Source organism: Lepus europaeus, chromosome 4 (assembly GCF_033115175.1).
Source record: "Lepus europaeus isolate LE1 chromosome 4, mLepTim1.pri, whole genome shotgun sequence".
Lineage (NCBI taxonomy): Eukaryota > Metazoa > Chordata > Mammalia > Lagomorpha > Leporidae > Lepus > Lepus europaeus.
This window is the reverse complement of record NC_084830.1, coordinates 102,915,521-102,941,207: the sequence shown is the minus strand read 5'-3', so window position 1 is coordinate 102,941,207 and position 25,687 is coordinate 102,915,521. Positions and strand designations below refer to the sequence as shown.

Sequence of the window (25,687 nt, the reverse complement as noted above, 5' to 3'; positions counted from 1 at the left end):
TGTTTGTTTTCTGGATATTATCGACGGACTTTATGGTTTTGAATGTTTTTTATCAGAGAACATTTAATTTTGTGCTTGGAAACACTAATTGTTTCCACATGGAGACACCAGCTCTACACATTCATATTTTCTAGGGAGAAAAGTAGAGGAACTGTGGCAAACAAACATGATATTTCTGTTTGGATAGATGACATATTATGCACTACCCCCATGAAAAGACTTTGCTTTTCTCCAAAAGAATTTTAACTGTGATTTTCTCAGTCCATTGCATACAAATGCCACACCACTTTGTCCAGATATGACTGGATGGAACCAGAAATATCCGGTTGTGTTTTGGCTAACTCAATCCCAAATATTGCTACAGTCTCTGTGATTGCGTTTTCTGGATATTATCGACGGACTTTTGTGTTGAATGTTTTATATCAGGGAAAATTAAATTTTGTGTTTAGAAACACTAATTGGTACCACAGGAAGACCCCAACTCTACATGTTCCTATTTTCTTGGGAGAAAGCTAGAGGAACTGCGGCAAACAAACAAAATTTTTCTGTTTGTATAGCTGACATTTTATGCACTTGCCTAAATTAAAGACTTTGCTTTTCTCCAAAACCATTTTAACAGTGATATTCTCGGTCCCTTGCATAAGAATGGCACAACACTTTGTCCAGAAATGACTGGAAGAAATTAGAAATACCCACTTGTGTTTTGGCTAACTGAATCCCAGATATTGTGACAACCTCTTTGTTTGTGTTTTTCGGATATTATCGATAGACTTTATTGTTTTGAATGATTTTATCAGGGAACATTTAATTTTGTGTTTGGAAACAGTAATTTGTTCTACATGGAGACACCAGCTCTACATATTCGTATTTTCTAGGGAGAAAGCTAGAGGAACTGTGGCAAACAAACATGATGTTTCTGTTTGTATGGATAACATTTTATGCACTTGCCTAATAAAAAGACTATGCTTTTCACCAAAACCATTTTGACTGTGATTTTTTTTTTGGTCCATTGCATCCGATTTCCACACAACTTTGTCCGGATATGACTAGTTGAATCCAGAAATATCTGGTTGTGTTTTGGCTAACTCAATCCCAGATATTGCTACAGCCTCTGTGTTTCTATTTTCTGGATATTATCGACGGACCTTATTGTTTTAAATGTTTTTTATCAGGGAACATTTAATTATGTGCTTGGAAACTCTAATTTCTTCCAGATGGAAACACCATCTGTACATATTCGGATTTTCTAGGGAGAAAGCTAGAGGAACTACGGTAAACAAACATGATATTTCTGTTTGTATGGATGACATTTTATGCACTTGTCTAACGAAAATACTTTGCTTTTCTCCAAAACCGTATTTACTGTGATTTTCTCCGTTCATTGCATACGAATTCCACACCACTTTATTTGGATATGGCTGGATGAAACCCGAAATATCCGCTTGTGTTTTGGCTAACTCAATCCCAGATATTTCGACAGCCTCAGTGTTTGTGAATTCCGGATATTATCGATGGACTTTATTGTTTCGAATGTTTTTTATCAGGGAACATTTTTTTTAACTTTTATTTAATGAATATAAATTTCCAGTGTACACCTTATGGATTACAATGGCTTCCCCCTCCCATAACTTCTCTCCCACCCGCAACCCTCCCCTCTCCTGCTCTCTCTCCCCTTCCATTTGCATCAAGATTCATTTTCAATTCTCTTTATATACAGAAGATCAATTTAGTATAAAGATTTCAACAGTTTGCACCCACATAGAAACACAAAGTGAAACATACTGTTTGAGTACTAGTTATAGCATTAAATCACAATGTACAGCCCATTAAGGACAGAGATCCCACATGAGGAGCAACTGCACAGTGGCTCCTGTTGTTGACCCAACAAATGGACACTCTAGTTTATGGTGCCAGTAACCATCCTAGGCTGTCGTCATGAGTTGCCAAGGCTATGGAAGCCTTCCAAGTTTGCCGACCCTGATCATATTTAGACAAGGTCATAAAAGACAGAGTGAGGATAGTAACCAATGATCCTAAGAGTGGCATTTACCAGGTTTGAACAATTATACAGCATTAAGTGGGGAAGAGGACCATCAGTACACACAGGTTGGGAGTAGAGCCATTGGTGGTAGAGTAGAGGTTATGGTTACAAAGGAATGAGGCCCAAGTGCACTAGACAGGGCCTAGAACAAAGGACAGAGTCACTATTAGAGGAGCTAAGAAAGGTGCTGTCTAAGCTACAATTAAGTTTTCTGATGGAGAGTCAAATAGAACCTGATAGAAGGGGCTTGTTAATAATCTGGTGGGCTTTAGGCCTTGTAAATTCAGAGGCCCAGACCTATCTATCTCTTCACATGGGGTATATCCTAAGGGAGGTGTGAACCGCCTAGGGGAAGGCACTCTGTCCACTTTCATTACTTGGCTGTCCTGGGAGGAGAGCTGGCCAGGTAAAGGCAGGGGGCATCTCTAACAAGAAATTTACAGTTCTGCCTGCAATGTTGCTGACCCTACTTGACCATACCCTCAGCTGCAGTGGTCACTTTGGAAGTTGGGCTGAGTGAAAGGCTTTTCAGCTTAGAGCCAATAAGATCTGTGGCTTTGACCTGGGCATCCTTCGACTCCAGGGCAGGTCCATTTCCAGTGATCCAACTCTTGGCAGAGCTGCCAGGGCTCTTCGCAAGCTGACTTCTGCTGAAGCCCAGGCTTACCACATTGAAAGCCACTGCAGTGGACTGGCCTGTTGGGTCTCCTTGAGGGCAGATCACTGTGCAGATCAGCCATTAATAGGCCTGCCACCCATTGCTTCTAATGCCGAGCTTTCTTTTCCTCCTGGTTTGTGTTAAAGCAGACCAGAGGATGCAAGTCAAGGGAGTGCCCGTGTCCCATCTCTAATCTTCTGTGGCCTGAGCTACAAGTCTATAGTCACAGGCATGTTCTGTAGTAGTTTTTCTAAGGTAGACAATGCCCATGAGGAAAATTATATTCTCACTTCAAAACTTTCTTTCCCTTTGGTCTGAAAGGGAGGTTTTTTCTACTTACTGTATACTTTGCTGATGGCGAAGTGAATCTAGCTATGAGATTATTATTTAAGTTCTTATTTTGGCTATCTATTGCAGAAAAGTGTTAGCCATCTCTTTTATAAGGTCTAAAGATTAAATTGTGCATCCTACAGATTCCTTCATAATAGAATTAGTTTCCTACCTTGAAGAGAATAGAGAAATGAAAGAACAAGTTGGGCTTAGAATAGAGAAGTGAGGGAGCAAGTCCTAGATCGCTTGCTGACAATAGCAATATCACATGAATACTTAACAAACCGTTTCAACCATTAGATAACAACTTAAGAAAACATTTACCAGAAGGTCCAATGCCTTCTATAAATTTTAAGAATCATGTATTTGAAAACACCTCTTAAATATCTAACATGGTATAGTTTGTTTAGCCAGTAAACTTAAGCACAACCATATAAAATGTTTTTAGTTTCTTTCTACCAACAAGTTTAAAACATATAATACACAGATTCAGGTCCCACAAATTAAAATGTATCTTTGATTGATTTTAGCAGCTTAAATTTATGGACAATCTTATCTATAAGCCATTTAAAATAAAACACTTAAGAAAATTTCCCCATGTGGACATACAATATGTACACACATATAATATAGCATAATAGACCAATATAGCAATTTTAATAATAGCTTTTAAAATCTTTAACTCTTTTTGTAGATTGCCAATTGATTTGAATTGCTTTTTGTTTTTAGTAACCTCAGTTAACCATACTTTCTCTCAGTTGGTACTGTTAATACATTATTGGCTTCATCTGTTTACAGAGCCATTCCAAAGTACTGAATACAATAGAAGTGGCTGGAAAAAGTCCATAGGAACCTATAGGAGGACTGCTAAACACAGAACCAACAACGCTTTAGTTTTATGAGCAGCACATCATATATAACTGTGGATGACAAAAGACTTTAAGTCGCCATGTTTAAAATTATAAACTCATCAACCAACAAGAGGCACTTGCTTACTTCACAGTATTTTTGAAAGCACCTGTAGGATTTTACAAGTATTTAACCCTTTAGGCCTCTGGGACTCTCTCATTAAGATAACTATCATGTCTAGTAACACAAGATCATTAGACTTTTTAATTCTCAAACATTTGTATTGATAGCATTTTCCATTATAGAAACTTAAAGTCTGGTACCACATCACATCTTGACAGTCCTTCTAATATACTCCAAATAGACTGATTAGTTGGTGTCTCTATAAGATGAGAAACATAGGTTCTTCGATTTTTTCAGTTGGGCCCAAACTGGAAAAACCAAAGTCCAGGATTTACTGGAAATTTTAGAGACCAGATTGTTTGAAACTTTGATTTTTTGAATGCCTGTCAAGAATGCCAAGAAGGCTCAAAATCCAAAATATCTGGTTGAAATAAGATTTCTTAAAATCATGACATAACATAGACCAAATTTGATCATTGTTACAAGGTGATTATTCAAATTTTTGAAAAAAGCACATATTTAAATAACCCATAGCTCTTAATAAAAATGCAGCTGTTTTTGAACAATTAGAATTTAACAGACATCAAGAGAACATAATAGATTACTTTAACACATTGCTTTAACAGAGCATCAGAGTTTAATTCTATGTCAAAGAGAAAGTGAGCTTCCTGTGATCTTTTGCTGTGAGGTTTCCTTCCTTTACCTTCTTTCATATTGGTGACCATGTTTCTGTGATTCTGTGTGTAACACATCTTTAAGCATCTTTTGCAGGGCAGGATGAGTGGCAATAAATTCTTACAGTTTCTGTTTGCTATGAAAAGTCTTAATTTCACCTTCATTCCAAATTAGAGCTTTGCAGGACATAATATTCTGGGCTGGCAGTTTTTCTCTCTTAGTACCTGGGCTATATCTCGCCATTCCCTTCTAGCTTGTAGGGTTTCTGATGAGAAGTCTGCTGTGAGTCTAATTGGAGATCCTCTAAGAGTGATCTGACGTTTCTCTCTTGCACCTTTTAGGATCTTTTCTTTGTGTTTCACTGTGGTGAGTTTGATTATGACGTGTCGTGGTGAGGATCTCTTTTGGTCATGTTTATTAGGGGTTCTATAAGCTTCCTGTACTAAGATGCCTCTGTCCTTCTCCAAACCTGGGACATTTTCTGCTAGTATCTCACTGAAAATGCCTTCTAATCCTTTCTCCCTCTCCATGCCTTCAGGAACTCCTAGAACCCGAATGTTGGGTTTTTTAATAGTATCCTGTAGATTCCTGACAATATTTTTTAGATTTCTAATTTCTTCTTCTTTTCTTTGGTTTGCCTGTTTCCTTTCCTGTTCTCTGTCTTCTAAGTCTGATATTCCCTCTTCTGCTTCGCCCATTCTGTTTTTAAGGCTCTCTAATGTGTTTGTCATTTGATCTATTGAATTCTTCATTTCATTATGATTTCTCATCACTATCCCAGTTTTTTGTTCCACTAGTTGTTTCATTTCATTTTGATTCCTCCTTAATATTTCACTTTCACGAGAGAGATTTTCTATCTTGTCCATTAAGGATTTCTGTAGTTCAAGAATTTGTTTTTGAGAACTTCTTAATGTTCTTATCAGTTTTTTGAGATCCGCTTCTTGCATTTCTTCGATCTCATCATCTTCATAATCTTGAATTGGCATGTCTTTTTCATTTCGGGGCGTCATAGTGTCTTCCTTGTTCTTGTTAGCTTGGTTTTTGCGTTTGTTGTTTGGCATGTTGGAGATATTTGGTTTCTTCACTGTTTTGTTTTTTCTTGTTACACTATGGCTCTATATTAAGTGGACTGTCTGCTTTCGGTGGAGCCTTAGAGGCTTGAGATGAGTGTGGACTGAGAGCTGTGTTTGGTTCCTCAGGGCTGAGGGTGTGTCAAAGATGACACTCCCAGGTTAGGTGTGGTAAATCTCTCTTTCTTTTTTTGATTTCAAAGGGAAGTAATTCCGCACAGCTGAACGTAATTGGAGGTAGTTAGCAGGCAAATGATATACCCACAGGAGCCAGAGATTGGAAGCTCTTTCCCAAGGACCACACAGGGAATCTCTGCTGCCCTCAGTGTGGGCTCCAATTCTCCTGCAGTCTCCCACTGGGTTGCCAAGTTAGATGCTAATCTCCTGTTATTTCACCCCTCCCCCCAGAGTCAGGTTTTTCTGCTAGGCTCAGGGCTGGTGCAGACCTGAGGTCGCCCTGCTTATGACGTATGTCCAAAATGGCGCCTGCTCTGTCTTGCTCGCCTTTGAGAGGTGAGCGGAGAGAGAGAAACTTGTGTCTGTATCGGTCACTTTTTAAATTTTTTTCCTATCTCTCTTCTAGTTAGCCTGGTGAACTTTTCCCCACGGAGTTTCAAGCCTCGTTCCCTCTAGCCTCCTCTTTCCGCTTGCCCGCTGGTATCTCGGGCTATTGAGGTTCGGCTCACCTCGCGTTCCTGCACTGGTGTGTTGAGTCTGCCGCTGGTGTCCCGAACGTGGGCTCCCACGCTCTCCACGCAGGTCCACTGTGAATCATTAGTTCCGGAAGAGTTTCCTCTGCTGTTTCATCCCCTACTCTTCCTTGACCCTGCAGTATCTCCACTTATATTAAACTTTCTCACCCCCAGACTAATAGTGTGCTCCCTGCCTATTCCGCCATCTTGCCCGAATTCTATTGGGGAACATTTAATGTTGTGCTTGGAAAGGCTAATTGGTTCCACATGGAGACACCAGCTCTACACATACGTGTTTTCTAGGGAGAAAGCTAGAGGTACTGCTACAAACAAACATGATATTTCTGTTTGGATAGATGGCATTTTATGCACTTGCCTAACGAAAGGATTTTGCTTCACTCCAAAAGAATTTTTACTGTGATTTTCTCGGTCCATTGCATACGAATTCCACAAAACTTTGTCCGGAAATGAATGGATGAATCCAGAAATATCCAGTTGTGTTTTGGCTAACTCATTCCCAGTTATTGCTACAGCCTCTGTGTTTGTTTTTTCGGATATTATCGACAGACATTATTTTTGTGCTTGGGAACACTAATTGGTTCCACATGGAGACACCAGCTCTACACATTCGTATTTTAAAGGGAGAAAGCTAGAGGAATTGCAGCAAACCAACATGATATTTCTGTTTGTATACATGACATTTTATGCACTTGCCTAACTAAAAGACTTTGCTTTTCTCCAAAACCATTTTTACTGTGATTTTCTCCGTCTGTTGCATACGAATGCCACACCACTTTGTCTGGATATGACTGGATGAAACCAGAAACATTGGGTTGTGTTGTGGCTAACTCAATCCCAAATAATGGGACTGACTCTCTGTTTGTGTTTTCTGGATATTATCTACGATCTTTATTGTTTTGAATGTTTTCTATTAGGGAACATTTAATTTTGTGCTAGGAAACACTAATTGGTTCCACATGGAGACACCAGCTCTACACATTCATATTTTCTAGGGAGAAAGCCAGAGGAATTGCGGCAAACATGATATTTCTGTTTGTGTAGATGACATTTTATGCACTTGCCTAACGAAAAGACTTTGCTTTCTCCAAAACCATTTTTACTGTGATTTTCTCGGTCTGTTGCATATGAAGGCCACACCACTTTGTCCGGGTATTTCTGGATGAAACCTGAAATATCGGGTTGTGTTTTGGCTAACTCAATCTCAGAGATTTCGGCAGCATCTGAGTTTGTTTTTTTTTGAATATTATTGATGGTTTTATTGTTTTCAATGTTTTTTATCAGGGAACATTTAATTTTGTGCTTGGTAACACTAATTGATTCCACATGGAGACACCGGAACTACACACTTGTATTTTCTAGGGAGGAAGCTAGGGGAACAATTGCAAACAAACATGATATTTCTGTTTGTATAGATGACATTTTATGCACTTACCGAACAAAAAGACTTTGCTTTTCAGCAAAACCACTTTTGCTGTCATTTTCTCAGTCCATTGCATATGAATGCCACACCACTTTGTCCGGATATGACTGGATGAAACCAGAAATATCCGCTTGTGTTTTGGATATCTCAATCCCAGATATTGTGACAGCCACAGTGTTTGTGTTTTCTGGATATTATCGATGGACGTTATTGTTTTGAATGTTTGTTATCAGGGAACATTTAATTTTGTGTTAGGAAACACTAATTGGTTCCACATGGAGACACCAGCTCTACACATTCGTATTTTCTAGGGAGGAAACAAGAGGAACAGCTGCAACCAAAATGATATTTCTGTTTGTATAGATGACATTTTATGCACTTGCCAAACAAAAAGACTTTGCTTTTCTCCATAACCATTTTTGCTGTGATTTTGTCGGTCCATGCATAAGAATGCCTCGGGATTTTGTCTGGATATGATTGGATGAAACCAGAAGTATCGTGTTGTGTTTTGGCTAACTAAATCCGAAATATTGCGACAGCCTCTGTGTTTGTGTTTCTGGATATTATTGAAGGACTTTATTGTTTTGAATGTTTTTTATCAGGGAACATTTAAATTTGTGCTAGGAAACACTAATTGGTTCCACATGGAGACATCAGCTCTACACATTCGTATTTTCTAGCGAGGAAGGTAAAGGAAATGCGGCAAACAAATATGATATTTCTGTTTGTATACATGACATTTTATGCACTTGCCTAACAAAAGACTTTGCTTTTTTCCAAAAGAATTTGAACTGTGATTTTCTCGGTTCATTGCATATGAATGCCACTCCACTTTGTCCAGATAAGACTGGATGAAACCAGAGATAGTCGGTTGTGTTTTGGCTAACTCAATCCCAAATATTGCGACAGCCTCTGTGTTTGTGTTTTCTGGATATTATTGATGGACTTTATTGTTTTGAATGTTTTTTATCATGGAACATTTAATTTTGTGCTTGTAAACACTAATTGGTTCCACATGGAGACTCCAGCTCTACACATTCTATTTTCTAGGGAGGAAGCTAGAGAAACTTCAGAAAACAAACATGATATTTCTGTTTGTATAGATGACATTTTATGCACTTGCCTAACGAAAAGATATTGCTTTTCACCAAAGTCATATTTACTGTAATTTCTTGGACCTTTTATATGAATTTGACAAAACTTTGTCTGTATATGACTGGATGAAACCACAGATATCTGCTTGTTTTTTTTGCTATCTCAATCCCAGAACATTTAATTTTGTGCTTGGAAACACTAATTGGTTCCACATGGAGACACCAGCTCTACATATTCGTATTTTCTAGGGAAAAAGCTAAAGTAACTGCGGCAAACAAATGTCATATTTCTGTTTCTATAGATGACATTTTATGCACTTGTCTTACGAAAAGACATTGCTATTCTCCAATACAATTTTTACTTTGATTTTCTTGGTCCATTGCATACGAATACCACACCACTTACTCTGGATATGAATGGATGAAACCAGAAATATCTGGTTGTGATTTTTGCTAACTGAATCCAAGATATTGTGACAGCCTCTGTGTTTGTGTTTTCTGGATATTATCGATGGGCTTTATTGTTTTGAATGATTTTTTATCAGGGAACATTTAAGTGTGTGCTTGGAAACACAATTGGTTCCACTTGGAGACACCAGCTCCACACATTCGTATTTTCTAGGGAGAAAATTTGAGCAACTGTGGCAAACAAACATGATATTTCTATTTGTATAGATGACATTTTATGCACTTGCCTAACAAAAGACTTGGCTTTTCTCCAAAATAATTTTTACTGTGATTTTCTTGGTCCATTGGATATGAACTACACACAACTTTGTCCGGATATGACTGGATGAAACCAGAAATATGCGGTTGTGTTTTGCCTAACTCAATCCCAGATATTGCGACAGCCTCTGTGCTTGTTTTCTGGATATTATCGATGATCTTTATTGTTTTGAATATTTTTTATCAGGGAACATTTAAGTGTGTGCTTGGAAACACTAATTGGTTCCACATGGAGACACCAGCTCTACACATTCGTATTTTCTAGGGAGAAAAGTAGAGGAACTGCGGAAAACAAACATGATATTTCTGTTTGGATAGATGACATATTATGCACTCCCCTCACGAAACGACTTTGCTTTTCTCCAAAAGAATTTTAACTGTGATTTTCTCGGTCCATTGCATACCAATGCCACACCACTTTGTCCAGATATGACTGGATGGAACCAGAAATATCCGGTTGTGTTTTGGCTAACTCAATCCCAAATATTGCTACAGTCTCTGTGTTTGCGTTTTCTGGATATTATCAATGGACTTTTGATTTGAATGTTTTATATCAGGGAACATTTAATTTTGTGCTAGGAAACACTAATTCGTTCCACAGGAAGACCCCAGCTCTACACATTCGTATTTTCTAGGGAGAAAGCTAGAGGAACTGCGGCAAACAAACATAATATTTCTGTTTGTATAGATGACATTTTATGCAGTTGCCTAACTTAAAGACTTTGCTTTTTTCCAAAACCATTTTAACAGTGATATTCTCGGTCCCTTGCATACGAATGGCATACCACTTTGTCAGGATATGACTGGAAGAAACCAGAAATATCCGCTTGTGTTTTGGTTAACTCAAATCCAGATATTGTGACAACCTCTTTGTTTGTGTTTTTCGGATATTATCGATAGACTTTATTGTTTTGAATGTTTTTTATCAGGGAACATTTAATTTTGTTTTTGGAAACAGTAATTTGTTCTACATGGAGACACCAGCTCTACACATTCGTGTTTTCTAGGGAGAAAGCTAGAGGAACTGTGGCAAACAAACATGATATTTCTGTTTGTATAGATGACATTTTATGCACTTGCCTAATGAAAAGACTTTGTTTTTCACCAAAACCATTTTTACTGTGATTTTCTCGGTCCATTGCATATGAATTCCACACAACTTTGTCCGGATATGACTGGTTGTATCCAGAAATATCCGGTTGTGTTTTGGCTAACTCAATCCCAGATATTGCTACAGCCCCTGTGTTTGTGTTTTCTGGATATTATCGACGGACATTATTGTATTAAATGTTTTTTATCAGGGAACATTTAAGTATGTTCTTGGAAACTCTAATTTCTTCCAGATGGAGAGACCATCTCTACATATTTGTATTTTCTAGGGATAAAGCTAGAGGAACTGAGCTAAACAAACATGATATTTCTTTTTGTATGGATGACATTTTATGCACTTTCCTTATGAACAGACGTTAATTTTCTCCACTACCATATTTACTGTGATTTTCTCGGTCCATTTCATATGAATTCCACACCACTTTATCTGGATATGGCTGGATGAAACCAGACATATCCGCTTGTGTTTTGGCTAACTCAATCCCAGATATTTCGACAGCCTCAGTGTTTGTGTTTTCCGGATATTATCGATATACTTTATTGTTTCAAATGTTTTTTATCAGGAAACATTTAATGTTGTGCTTGGAAAGGCTCTTAGGTTCCACATGCAGATACCAGCTATGCACATTCTCATTTTCTAGGGAGACAACTAGAGGAACTGCGGCAAACAAACATGATATTTTTCTCTGTATAGATGACATTTTATGCACTTGCCTAACGAAAAGACTTTACTTTTCTCCAAAACCATTTTTACTGTTAATTTCTCAGTCCATCGCATACGCGTTCCCAGCGCTTTATCCGGATATGACTGTAGGTAACCAGAAATATACAGTTTTGATTTGCCTAACTCAATCCCAGATATTGCGACAGCTTCTGTCTTTGTGTTTTCCGGATATTATCGATGGACTTTATTGTTTTGAATGTTTTTTTTATCAGGGAACATTTACGTTTGTGCTAGGAAAAACTAATTGGCTCCACATAGAGATACTAGCTCTACACATTCGTATTTTAGGGAGAAAGCTATAGGAACTGCGGCAAACAAACATGATATTTCTGTTTGTATAGATGACATTTTATTCACTTGCCTAACAAAAAGACTTTGCTTTGCTCCCAACGCATTTTTACTGTGATTTTCTCGGTCCATTGCATACGAATGCCACACCACTTTGTCCAGATATGACTGGATGAAACCGGAGATATCCAGTTGTGTTTTATCTAATGCAGTCCTAGATATTGCGACAGCCTCTGTGTTTGTGTTTTCCGGATATTATTGATGGACATTATTGTTTTCAATGTTTTTTATCAGGGAACATTTAATTTTGGGCTTGGAAATGCTAATTGGTTCCACATGGAGACACCAGCTTGACACATTCGTATTTTCTAGGGAGAAAGCTAGAGGAACTGTGGTAAACAAAAATGATATTTTTCTTTGTATAGATGAATTTTTATGCACTTGCCAACGAAAAGACTGCTTTTCTGCAAAACCATTTTTACTGTGATTTTCTCAGTTAATTGCATTCGAATGCCACACAACTTTGTCTGGATATGACTGGAGGCAACCAGAAATATCCGGTTGTGTTTTGCCTAACTCAATCCCAGATATTGCGACAGCCTCTGTGTTTTTGTGTTCCGGATACTATCGATGGAGTTTATTGTTTTGAATATTTTTATCAAGGAATATTTAATTTTGTGGTTGGAAACACTAATTGGTTCTACATAGAGATACCAGCTTTGCACATTCGTGTTATCTAGGGAGAAAGCTAGAGGAACTGCGGCAAACAAATATGATATTTCTGTTTGTATAGATGACATTTTGTACAATAGCCTAACAAAAAGACTTTGCTTATGTCCAAAATAATTTTTACTGTGATTTTTCGGTCCAGTTTGTATGAATGCCACAGCACTTTGTCCGGATATGACTGGATGAAACCAGAAATATCCAGTTGTGTTTTGGCTAACTCCATCTCAGATATTACTACAGCCTCTGTGTTTGTGTTTTCCGGATATTATCGATGGACTTTATTGTTTTGAAATTTTTTTTTCAGGGAACATTTACGTTTGTGCTAGGAAACACTAATTGGTTCCACTTAGAGATATGAGCTCTACACATTCGTATTTTAAGGAGAAAGCTATAGGAACTGCGGCAAACAAACATTATATTTCTGTTTGTATAGATGACATTTTATTCACTTGCCTAACGAAAAGACTTTGCTTTTCTCCAAAACCATTTTTCTGTGATTTTCATATTCCTTTGTATACGAATGCCACACAACTTTGTCCGGTTATCGCTGGATGAGACCAGGAATATCCAGTTGTATTTTGGCTAACTCATCCCAGATATTGCCACAGCCTCTGTGTTTGTGAATTCCGGATATCATCGACGGACTTTATTGCTTTGAATGTTTTTTATCAAGGAACTTTGAATTTTGTGCTTGGGAACACTAGTTGGTTCCACATGGAGACACCAGCTCTACACATTCTTATTTTCTAGGGAGAAAGCCTGCGGAACTGTGGCAAACAAACATGATATTTCTGTTTCTATACATGACATTTTATGCACTTACCTAAAGAAAGACTTTGATTTTCTCCAAAAGAATTTTTACTGTGATTTTCTCGGTTCATTGCATACAAATTCCACACAACTTTGTCCGGATATGACTGGATGAAACCAGATATATCTGCTTGTGTTTTGGGTAACTGAATCCCAGAGTTTGCTACAGCCTCTGTTTTTGTGTTTTCGGAATATAATACGGACTTTATTGTTTTGAATGTTTTTTATCAGGGAACATTTAATTTTGCACTTCGAAACACTAATTTCTTCCACATGGAGAAACCACCTCTACACATTCGTATTTTGCAGGGAGAAAGCTAGCAGAACTGCGGCAAACAAACATGATATTTTTGTTTTTATAGATGACGTTATATGCTCTTTTCTTATGAAAAGACGTTGCTTTTCTCCAATACCATTTTTACTGTGATTTTCTCAGTCCATTACATGCGAATGAAAAACTACTTAGTACCGATGACTGGATGAAACCAGAAATATCCGGTTTTGTTTTGGCTAACTCAATCCCAGATATTGCTACAGCCTCTGTGTTTGTTTTTTCGGAATTTTATCGACAGACTTTATTGTTTTGAATGTTTTTTATCAGGTAAAATTTAATTTTGTGCTTGGAAACGCTAATTGGTTCCCCATGGAGAAACCAGCTCTACACATTCGTATTTTCCTGGGAGAAAGGTAGAGGAACTGCGGCAAACAAATATGATATTTCTGTTTGTATAAGTGACATTTTATGCACTTGCCTAACAATAAGAGTTTACTTTTCTCCAAAAGAATTTTACTTTGATTTTCTCGGTCCATTGCTCTGAATTCCATACAATTTTGTCCGGATATGACTGGATGAATCCAGAAATATCCGGTTGTGTTTTGGCTAACTCTATCCCAGATATTGCTACAGCCTCTGTGTTTGTGTTTTCTGGATATTATCAGTGGACTTATTGTTTTGAATGTTTTTAATCAGGGACCATTTCATTTTGTGTTTGGAAACACTAATTAGTTCCACATGGAGACACCAGCTCTACACATTCGTATTTTCGAGGGAGAAAGCTAGAGGAACTGTGGCAAACACACATGATATTTCTGTTTGTATAGATGACATTTTATGCACTAGCCAAACGAAAAGACTTTGCTTATGCTCAAAACCATTTTACTGTGATTTTCTCATTCCATTTCATACTAATTCCACACAATGTTGTCCGGATATGACTGGAGGAAGCCAGAAATAACCAGCTGTGTTTTGCCTAACTCAATCCCAAATATTGCTATAGCCTCTGTGTTTCTTTTCTGGATATTATCAATGGTCTTTATTGTTTTGAATGTTTTTTATCAGGGAACATTTAATTTTGTGCTTGGAAACACTAATTGGTTCTACATGGAGACACCAGCTCTGCATATTTGTATTTTCTAGGGAGAAAGCTAGAGGAACTGTGGCAAACAAATATGATATTTCTGTTTGTATAGATGACATTTTATACAATTGCCTAACGAAAAGCCTTTGCTTATGTCCAAAATAATTTTTACTGTGATTTTTCGGTCCAGTTTGTATGAATGCCAGAGCACGTTGTCCGGATATGACTGGATGAAACCAGAAATATCCGGTTGTGTTTTGGCTAACTCCATCCCAGATATTGCTAAAGCCTCTGTGTTTGTGTTTTCTGGATATTATCGATGGACTTTATTGTTTTGAAGGTTTTTTTTCAGGAAACAATTACTTTTGTGCTAGGAAACACTAATTGGTTCCACTTAGAGATATTAGCTCTACACATTCGTATTTTAGGAGAAAGCTATAGGAACTGCGGCAAACAAACATGATATTTCTGTTTGTATAGATGACATTTTATGCACTTGCCTAACGAAAAGACTTTGCTTTTCTCCAAAAGCATTTTTACTGTGATTTTCTCGGTCCATTGCATACGAATGCCTCATCACTTTGTCCGGATATGACTGGATGAAACCAGAGATATCCGGTTGTGTTTTATCTAACGCAATCCCAGAGATTGCGACAGCCTCTGTGTTTGTTTTTTTCCGGATATTATCGATGGACTTTAGTTTTTTGAATGTTTTTTTATCAAGGAACATTTAATTTTTGCTTGGAAACACTAATTTGTTCCACATGGAGACAGCAGCTACACATTCGTATTTTCTAGGGAGAAAGCTAGAGGAACTGAGGCAAACAAATATATTTCTCTTTGTATACATGGCATTTTATGCGCTTGCCCAACGAAAAGACTTTGCTTTTCTCCAAAGGAATTTTTACTGTGATTTTCTCTGTCCACTGCATACGAATTCCACACAAATTTGTCCGGATATGACTGGATGTAACCAGAAATATCTGCTTTTGTTTCGGCTTACTCAATCCCAAATATTGCGATAGCTACTTTGTTTGTGTTTTCCAGGTATTATCAATGGACTTCATTGCTTTGAATGTTTTTTATCTCAGAACATTTAATTTAGTTCTTGGAAACACTAATTGGTTCCACATGGAGACACCAGCTCTACACATTCGTATTTTCTAGGGAGACAACTAGAGGAACTGCAGCAATGACCTTTTATGCACTTGCCTTATGAAAACAATTTGCTTATGTCCTAAACCATTTTTTACTCTGATTTTCTCAGTCCATTTCATATGAATTCCACAAAACTTTTTTCCAGATATGACTGGAGGAAAGCAGAAATATCCGCTTGTGTTTTGCCTAACTCAATCACAGATATTGCGACAGACTCCGTGTTTGAGTTTTCTGGATATTACCGATGGACTTTATTGTTTTGAATGTTTTTTATCAGGGAACATTAAAGTTTGTGCTTGGAAACACTAATTGGTTCCATATGGAGACACCAGCTCTACGCATTCGTATTTTCTAGGGAGAAAGCTAGAGGAAAAGCGGCAAACAAACATGATATATCTGTTTCTATAGATGACATTTTATGCACTTGCCTAAGGAAAACACTTTGCTTTTCTTAAAAACCATTTTTACTGTGATTTTCTCGGTCCGTTGCATACAAATTCCACACCACATTGTCTGGATATGACTGGATGAAACCACAAATATCATTTTGTGTTTTGGCCTACTCGATCCCAGATATTGCGACAGCCTCTGTTTTTGTGTTTTCTGGATATTATCAATGGACTTTATTGTTTTTATGTTTTTTATCAGGGAACATTTAATTTTGGGCTTGGAAATGCTAACTGCTTCCACATGGAGAAACCAACTCGACACATTCGTATTTTCTAGGGAGAAAGCTAGAGGAACTACGGCAAACAAACATGATATTTCTCTTTGTATACATGGCATTTTATGTGCTTGCCCAACGAAAAGACTTTGCTTTTCTCCAAAGGAATATTTACTGTGATTTTGTCGGTCCACTGCATACGAATTCCACATAACTTTTTCCGGATATGACTGGCTGAAACCAGAAATATACAGTTGTGTTTTTCCTAACTCAATCGCAGATATTGCAACAGCCTCTGTGTTTGTTTTTTCTGGATATTATCGATGGACTTTATTGTTTTGAATGTTTTTTGTCAGGGAACATTTAATTTTGTGCTTGGAAACACTAATTGGTTCACATGGAGACACCAGTTCTACACATTCGTATTTTCTAGGGAGAAAGCTAGAGGAACTGTGGCAAACAAACATGATATTTCTGTTTGTATAGATGGCATTTTACGCACTTGACTAACGAAAAGACTTTGCATTTCTCCAAAACCATTTTTACTGTGATTTTCTCGGTCCATTTGATACGAATTCCACAAAACTTTGTCCGGATATGACTGGAGGAAACCAGAAATATACAGCTGTGTTTTGCCTAACTTGATCCCAAATATTGTGACATCCTCTGTGTTTGTTTTCAGGATATTATCAACGGACTTTATTGTTTTGAATGTTTTTTATCAGGGAACATTGAATTTTGTGCTTGGAAACACTAATTTCTTCCACATGGAAAAACCAGCTCTACATATTCATATTTTTAGAGAGGAAGCTAGAGGAACTGGAGGAAACAAACATGATATTTCTGCTTCTATACATGACATTTTCTGCACTTGCCTAACGAAAGATTTTGCTTTTCTCCAAAAGTATTTTTACTGTGATTTTCTAGGTCCATTTCATACGAATTCCACAAAACTCTATCCGGATATGACTGCAGGAAACCAGAAATATTTGGGTGTTCTGGCTAACTCAATCCCAGATAATGAGACAGCCTCTGTGTTTGTGTTTTCTGGATATTATCAAACGATTTATTATTTTGATTGTTTTTTGTTTGGGAACATTTCATTTTGTGCTTGGAAATGCTAATTGGCACCACATGGTGACACCATCACTACACATTCGTATTTTCTAGGGAGAAATCTAGAAGAACTGCAGCAAACAAACATGATATTTCTGTTTGTATACATGACATTTTATGCACTACCCTAACGAATGATTTTGCTTTTCTACAAAAGAATTTTTACTGTGATTTTCTCGGTCCATTGCATAGGAATTCCACAGAACTTTGTCCGGATATGACTTGATGAATCCAGAAATATCCAGTTGTGCTTTGGCTAACTCAATCCCAGATATTGTGACAGCCTCTGTGTTTGTGTTTTCCGGATATTATTGACGTACTTTATTGTTTTGAATCTTTTTTTTCAGGGAACATTTAATTTTGTGCTTGGAAATACTAATTGGTTCCACAAGGAGACACCAGTTCTACACATTCGTATTTTCTAGGGAGAAAGCTAGAGGAACTGCGGCAAACAAACTTGATATTTCTTTTTGTATACATGACATTTTATGCACTTGCCTAATGAAAATAGTTTGCTTATGTCCAAAACTATTTTTAATGTGATTTTCTCGGTCTATTGCATACAATTTCCACACAATTTTGTCCGGATATGACTGGATGAAACCAGAAATATCCCCTTGTGTTTTGGCTAACTCAATCGCAGATATTGTGACAGCCTCTCTGTTTGTGTTTTCCGGATATTATAGACGGACTTTATTGTTTTGTATGTGTTTTATCAAGGAACATTTAATTTTGTGCTAAGAAACACTAATTGGCAGCGGATACTGCGCCACCGCTGCGGGCATAGCTGCTTGCGCCTTGTCCCGTGCTATTGCTTCCTTGTGCCTCTGCTCCGGGGTGGTGGATGGGATGGGATGCTGTGCAGTCGGAGGCGTGGAACGGGGATGACACGGGACCCCGCCGAGGGGCTGGGGCATGGCAGGCCGCCGCATCTGAGCGCTGCCCCGCCAGGAAGGGAGGCAGCCTTCTGGCCGGGGATGGGCACGGAGCGGGGCTGCTGCTGCTGCCGCGCAGGGCCGTGAGCGCCGCCGCCTCAGTCCCTTTTCGAAGCTCCGGGCCACTGGGGAACATGGCCCTGGAGCAGCTCTGCTCGGTCCTCAAAGTGTTCTTAATAACAATACTTGTAGTGGAAGGGATTGCTGTGGCCCAAAAGACCCCAGATGGACAAAATATTGGAATCAAGCACGTTCCTGCAACCCAATGTGGCATTTGGGTTCGAACCAGCAATGGAGGTCATTTTGCTTCACCAAATTATCCTGATTCATACCCACCAAACAAGGAGTGTATCTACATTTTGGAAGCTGCTCCACGTCAAAGAATAGAATTAACCTTTGATGAACGTTATTATATAGAACCATCATTTGAGTGTCGATTTGATCACTTGGAAATTCGAGATGGGCCGTTTGGTTTCTCTCCTCTTATAGATCGTTACTGTGGCATGAAAAGCCCTCCATTAATTAGATCAACAGGGAGATTCATGTGGATTAAGTTTAGTTCTGATGAAGAACTTGAAGGACTTGGATTTCGAGCAAAATATTCATTTATTCCAGATTGCCAGTTTGAGCTCTCGGGAGCTGATGGAATAGTACGTTCTAGTCAGGTAGAACAAGAAGAAAAAACAAAACCTGTCCAAGCAGTTGATTGCATATGGACAATTAAGGCTACTCCAAAAGCTAAGAAAAGAAAAAAGCAGGAGTATTTGAACAAATCACTAAAACCCATGGAACAATTATTGGCATTACATCAGGGATTGTCTTGGTCCTTCTCATTATTTCTATTTTAGTACAAGTGAAGCAGCCTCGAAAAAAGGTCATGACTTGCAAAACTGCTTTTAATAAAACAGGGTTCCAGGAAGTGTTTGATCCTCCCCATTATGAACTGTTCTCACTAAGGGACAAAGAAATTTCTGCAGACCTGGCAGACTTGTCAGAAGAGCTAGACAGCTACCAGAAGATGCGGCGCTCCTCCACTGCCTCCCGCTGCATCCACGACCATCACTGTGGATCGCAGGCATCCAGTGTCAAACAAAGCAGGACCAACCTCAGCTCCATGGAACTTCCTTTCCGAAATGATTTTGCACAACCACAGCCAATGAAAACATTTAATAGCACCTTCAAAAAAAGTAGCTATACTTTCAATCAGGCACATGAGTGCCCTGAACAGGCCCTAGAAGATAGAGTGATGGAGGAGATTCCCTGTGAAATTTATGTCAGGGGACGAGAAGATTCTGCACAAGCATCCATATCCATCGACTTTTAATATTCCACTCAAGGTGACACGTGGGTTACTAACTACATGAGTATACAGCCTATACAATACCCATGCTATTCCTGGCAGCCAACCCCTTCCCCTGTCAAAACTAAGGATGACCTTCATCTGCTATTAACCTGTTGTAATGATGACATCTTTATTACCTCAGGCAGTCTATACATGTTAAATCAACAAAGGAGCTTATTGTATGCAGTGGAAAAAGTAATATGCTGATGCTTGGTGTCATATAAACCAAGCACCACTGGTGAGATGGCACTTGAAGGGGGGAGTGGTTGTGTTGAGCCAGGCTCAGGCTGCCTCCTAGTTTTAGCAAAAGACATACTGCTCTTGACTGATAACCACTCTGTCAATATTTTGGTCCCGCAATAAACTTAAAAATAAGATTTCTTTTACATATTTTTTCTCTAACCTTGATTGTTTTATGAACCTACAATTTTACCCTTTGAGTTTCTTATATAAAAATAAGTGGTTCATGTACCACATACTTCAGCATAGGCCTCTGTTCTGTAAATGTGTCGAAAACAGCTAGTTACCAATTAAGACCCAGAGTTGTGTTTCATCCATCTGTTTCTTGACTAATTTCTCTACTTCTGCCTTTTTGTTACTGGATGCTTAGTCCTTATTTTCTGTGAGAAGCAGTAGATGATGTGATTTATCACCTTTAAATCATATTTTGTGTTAGTTACACCAGAAGATTTCATAACCCTGGGTATATGCCATTACCATTACCAGTTATGACTAAGAATTTGAGGAAGATAACTTCTGGTTAGCCTTTGGAGTTTCCCAAATTTGGTCACATTGATTGATGGCCCATTCATTCTAATACACAGAGTGAATTCACTTTGGGGGAGGCCTGTAGTTACATATGCATTGATTCTTATTTTTATGAAAGATTACTTAATGCTCTGTGTTGGTTTATCTTATAACAAATGAGAACCAAGTTTTATGAGTTACAGGGAAATTCCTAAGCAACTGTAAGCTTTTACATCACCTCTTACATGGGACAGTACATTTTTCTAGCTTTTAGCAAAAATAACAACTTCCCAGGCCGGCGCCGTGGCTCAACAGGCTAATCCTCCGCCTTGCGGCGCCGGCACACCGGGTTCTAGTCCCGGTCGGGGCACCGATCCTGTCCCGGTTGCCCCTCTTCCAGGCCAGCTCTCTGCTGTGGCCAGGGAGTGCAGTGGAGGATAGCCCAAGTGTTTGGGCTCTGCACCCCATGGGAGACCAGGAGTAGCACCTGGCTCCTGCCATCGGAACAGCGCGGTGCGCCGGCCGCAGCGCGCTACCGCGGCGGCCATTGGAGGGTGAACCAACGGCAAAAGGAAGACCTTTCTCTCTGTCTCTCTCTCTCTCTCACTGTCCACTCTGCCTGTCAAAAAAAAAAGTGTTAAAAAAAAATAACAACTTCCCCTTTTTTTTAAACTGCACTTTTGACCTTATGTTTTTTATGGTATATAAAGCAATACTTTATAAACATGATATAAAAACTCATTGTTTTTTTAGACTTTTGATATTATTTGATACTGGACAAACTTTATTAAATCAAAATTAAAGATCTACACTACAGATTTTGTTCAGTGTTCCCATTAGAAACTTTGTGTACAAATATGCTGCGATAGAACCATGCACTATAATTTGTTGTAAAGAACTTGGTAATGTGTACATAAGCTTTTTCTTTTGTTACTATATTTAGTTTGTGATAAATTCTTTAGTGTGTGATATTTATTGCTTCATGTCACTACACAGATCACATACATTGTTACATGGTCCTTCAGTCATGTATATTTTGGATCTAAAAAATGTGTATGGAAAGGAATCCATTTGCCAAATTATAACAGATACAAGTACCATTTAAAAGAGAAATTATCATTTTAATATTTTTATAGTAAATTCTCAAATGAGAAGTCGGGGTTTCACTAGATTTCATTTTAAATATTATATAGATATGTTCTCTTAGATTAGTGAAAACTGTGACCTTAAATATATACACAAATACTGCCTCAGAATGTGTTTCTTTTGTCACATGTTTTATTTTTAAAAAAGTAAATATCCAGGAGATGAGGAATCTACACATGGTGCATTTATGATTTAATTTCCTGTTTTAAAAATACAATTTGGAAAGGCAAAGTAATATTTTTCAAAGAACTAATACAAGAGACATTGGATAGTTGAGTTTTTTTTCAGTAACTATGCTGAATAGACACTTTTATAGATTACTTATATGAGGCAGCATTGGAACTGCATAGTAAATAATGCAACTGTGGTCTCATTCCTCAAAGTAATGAAAGAGAAATTAGCTTATTTTGTATGTAAATTATATCCATAAAAGCTGTTAGACCCATCATAACCTATAGGTTATAGTAGAAAATAATGCAGTATGCTTAACTACATTATCTATAGTCACTTGTCACCATATTTTTATTTCTCAGTTTGTATTCTGCTTTCTTTAAAAGGGCTTGAAAAAGCCTACAAAAACACGGAGCCTTTAAAGAAGACACTTTAACATTCAGATAGCACAGAAATACATGGTTTCCCAAGGGAAATTTGGATAGTAAATTTGGTTCTAAATTTTCTGTCAGTTTCTGCTTTTTACCATAGAAAACCCAAACTTGGCAGCAAAGGCTACTTTTCTCTAAGGCATAATGCTCTTTATACAGGACAGCATGGCCTCAGAATTTTAAAAAGAAGCAGAATTCGGACATAAAGGTAAATCTTAACCCAGTGAAGGCACAGCTTAGTTTGGGTGTGTTGGTTTCTGATACATCTGTTTGCAGGAAAAGAAGTAAAGGACTAGACGATGACCAGCTAAGCCAGCCCTAGACTGCCATGGGTTTTGACTCCATGGAGCCACGGATGGGTGTTAGGTCTCCGTTGTTTCTTAGCCACACTTGCTGTGGGGTCTAGGGAAAGAGAACAGAACTATCAGATTTCAGGAGTTACTGCCAGAATCTGACTGCTGCAGATATAATCTTGCATCTCTGAGTTTAGTGGGACTACTTTACAGATTGTTTAAAGAGAAAGCCATAAATTTTAGTAATGGAAGACATGAAATGTAGCCATCTTGTTGAAGTTACAACCTCCTACACGACCCCAGTGGTAAGCACAAGGATACTTCAGAAAGTTTGTGGCAAAATGAAATCCAAAGACAAGTGTATTTTGGTGCAGAAAGTTTTTAAACCCATGCACAGTTTTTTTATAACACATTTTTCATGAACTTTCTGAAGACTCATTAACAAAATGCAAATCTGGAAGAGGTAAATAATTTCAATTCAGCGACAGGGTTAACTTCACTTCCATGACATTGTCATCATCTTCCATCCCAAATTTAACTCAAAATTTAACATTTTGCAACATCTGAAGTATGTGGGGATATACTGAGATAATCCTTTATTCATGGAAGGAGGTAGAATAAAATTTCAACAAAGTTTTTCACAGATTTAAAAGGCTCCTTTGATTTAACAGCTCATCTGTCAGTGTCATTTCATATAATTATTCAGCATTAAAAGAACTCCCTTACATGCCTCTGAACATTTTTGTGTCTGATGAGGAGGATGCATGTTTGCTTCAGGATTGTGTCAACTGGTGAGACAGGCTGGAGAAAGCCTCACTGCAGTTCCAGGAGTCATTCTCAAAGGAGACAATGCTGTCAGTGCAAATTGGTATCTGTTCTGTTGAACGTAGTAAAAATACGCCTTGACTCACACTCGAGACCCAGAAGAAAGTTCAACTTTTGAGTGTTTCTAAAGATCCAAGAAAGATAATCTGGTGCAACTTTAAAAGGGTTGAGAAGATTGGAACCCAAAGAATCCAAGTGAGTACCATGTCTCAGAAGTCCTGTCCGAGTGCTTTTTCCTTGGTTTTAGGCTGTCACCCTGCTTTTGCAGATGTAAGTTTTAAAAGTCAAGTAGCTCTCAACAATCCAGATGTTGCATTTAAGCTTGTCATTCTGATTTAAAATGTAATTAATTCTATAATGGGTTTTTTTCCCCAGAGCATTATATTTCACCCTTTTTGTTTATATATGTAAAACCATGTTATTCTATAGTTTGTTGCCATGATTCCTTGGCACATGCAAGTTCTGTAAGACAATTATTGTGAATTCTTAATAAACAATGTTTGTTAACAATTAAAAAAAAGAAACACTAATTGGTTCCACATGGAGACACCAGCTCTACACATGCATATTTTCTAGGCAGAGAGCTAGAGGAATTGCGGCAAACAAACATGACATTTCTCCTTCAGATGACATTTTATGCACTTGCCTAACGAAAAGATTTTGCTTTTCTCCAAAACCATTTTTACTGTGATTTTCTCGGGCCATTGCACACGAATGCCACACCACTTTGTCCGGATATGACTGGATGAATCCAGAAATATCCGCTTGTGTTTTGGCTAACTCAATCCCAGATATTGCGACAGCCTCTGTGTTTGTGTTTTCTGGATATTATAGACGGACTCTATTGTTTTGAATGTTTTTTATCAGGGAACATTTATTGTGTGTTAGGAAACACTAATTGGTTCCACATGGAGACAGCAGCCCTACACATTCTTATTTTCTAGGCAGAAAGCTAGAGGAACTGCGGCAAACAAACATGATATTTCTCTTTCATAGATGACACTTTATGCACTTGCGTAACGAAAAGACTTTGCTTTTCTCCAAAACCATTTTTACTGTGATTTTCTCGGTCCATTGCATACATGCCACAACACTTTGTCCGGATATGAGTGGATGAAACGAGAACTACCCGCCTTTGTTTTGGCTAACTCAATCCCAGATATTGCGACAGCCACTGTGTTTGTGTTTTCAGCATATTATCGATGCACTTTATTGTTTTTAATATTTTTTTTATCAGGGAACATTTAATTTTATGCTTGGGAATACCAATTGGTTGCACAAGGAGACACCAGCTCTACACATTCGTATTTTAAAGGGAGAAAGCTAGAGGAATTGCAGCAAACCAACATGATATTTCTGTTTGTATACATGACATTTTATGCACTTGCCTAACGAAAAGATTTTGCTTTTCTCCAAAAGAATTTTTACTGTGATTATCTCGGTCCATTGCATACGAATGCAACACCATTTTGTCCGGATATGACTGCATGAAAGCAGAAATATCCAGTTGTGTTTTGAATAACTCAATCCCAGATATTGCTACAGCCTCTGTGTTTGTGTTTTCTGGATATTATCAACGGACTTTATTGTTTTGAATGTTTTATCAGCGAACATTTTATTTTCTGCTTGGAAATGCTAATTGGTTCCACGTGGAGACACCAGCTCGACACAATCGTTCTTTCTTGGAAGAAATCTAGAGGAACTGCGGCAAACAAACATGATATTTCTGTTTGTGTACATGACATTTTACGCACTTGCCTAACGAAAAGACTTCGCTTTTCTCCAAAAGAATTTTTACTGTGATTATCTCGGTCGATTGCGTACAAATGCAACACCATTTTGTCCGGATATGACTGGATGAAAGCAGAAATCTCCGGTTGTGTTTTGGATAACTCAATCGCAGATATTTCTACAGCCACTGTATTTGTGTTTCCCGGATATTGTTGACGGACTTTATTGTTTTGAATGTTTTATCAGGGAAAATTTCATTTTGTGCTTGGAAATGCTAATTGGTTCCACTTGGAGACACCAGCTCAACATATTCGTGTATTCTACGAAAAAGCTAGAGGAACTGTGGCAAACCAACATGATATTTCTGTTTGTATACATGACATTTTATGCACTTGCCTAACGAAAAGATT

The 25,687-nt window shown here is 38.0% G+C and overlaps 1 protein-coding gene across 1 annotated transcript; it reads left to right on the top strand.

The window, feature by feature from the left end:
• Positions 1-18,725: 18,725 nt before the first annotated feature.
• LOC133758462 (neuropilin and tolloid-like protein 2) lies at positions 18,726-19,959 on the top strand. Its single transcript, XM_062189614.1, is given in 2 exon segments — positions 18,726-19,331; positions 19,334-19,959. Coding segments are annotated over 2 exon segments (1,188 nt in total). The 3' UTR covers positions 19,916-19,959.
• The last annotated feature ends 5,728 nt before the right edge of the window (positions 19,960-25,687 follow it).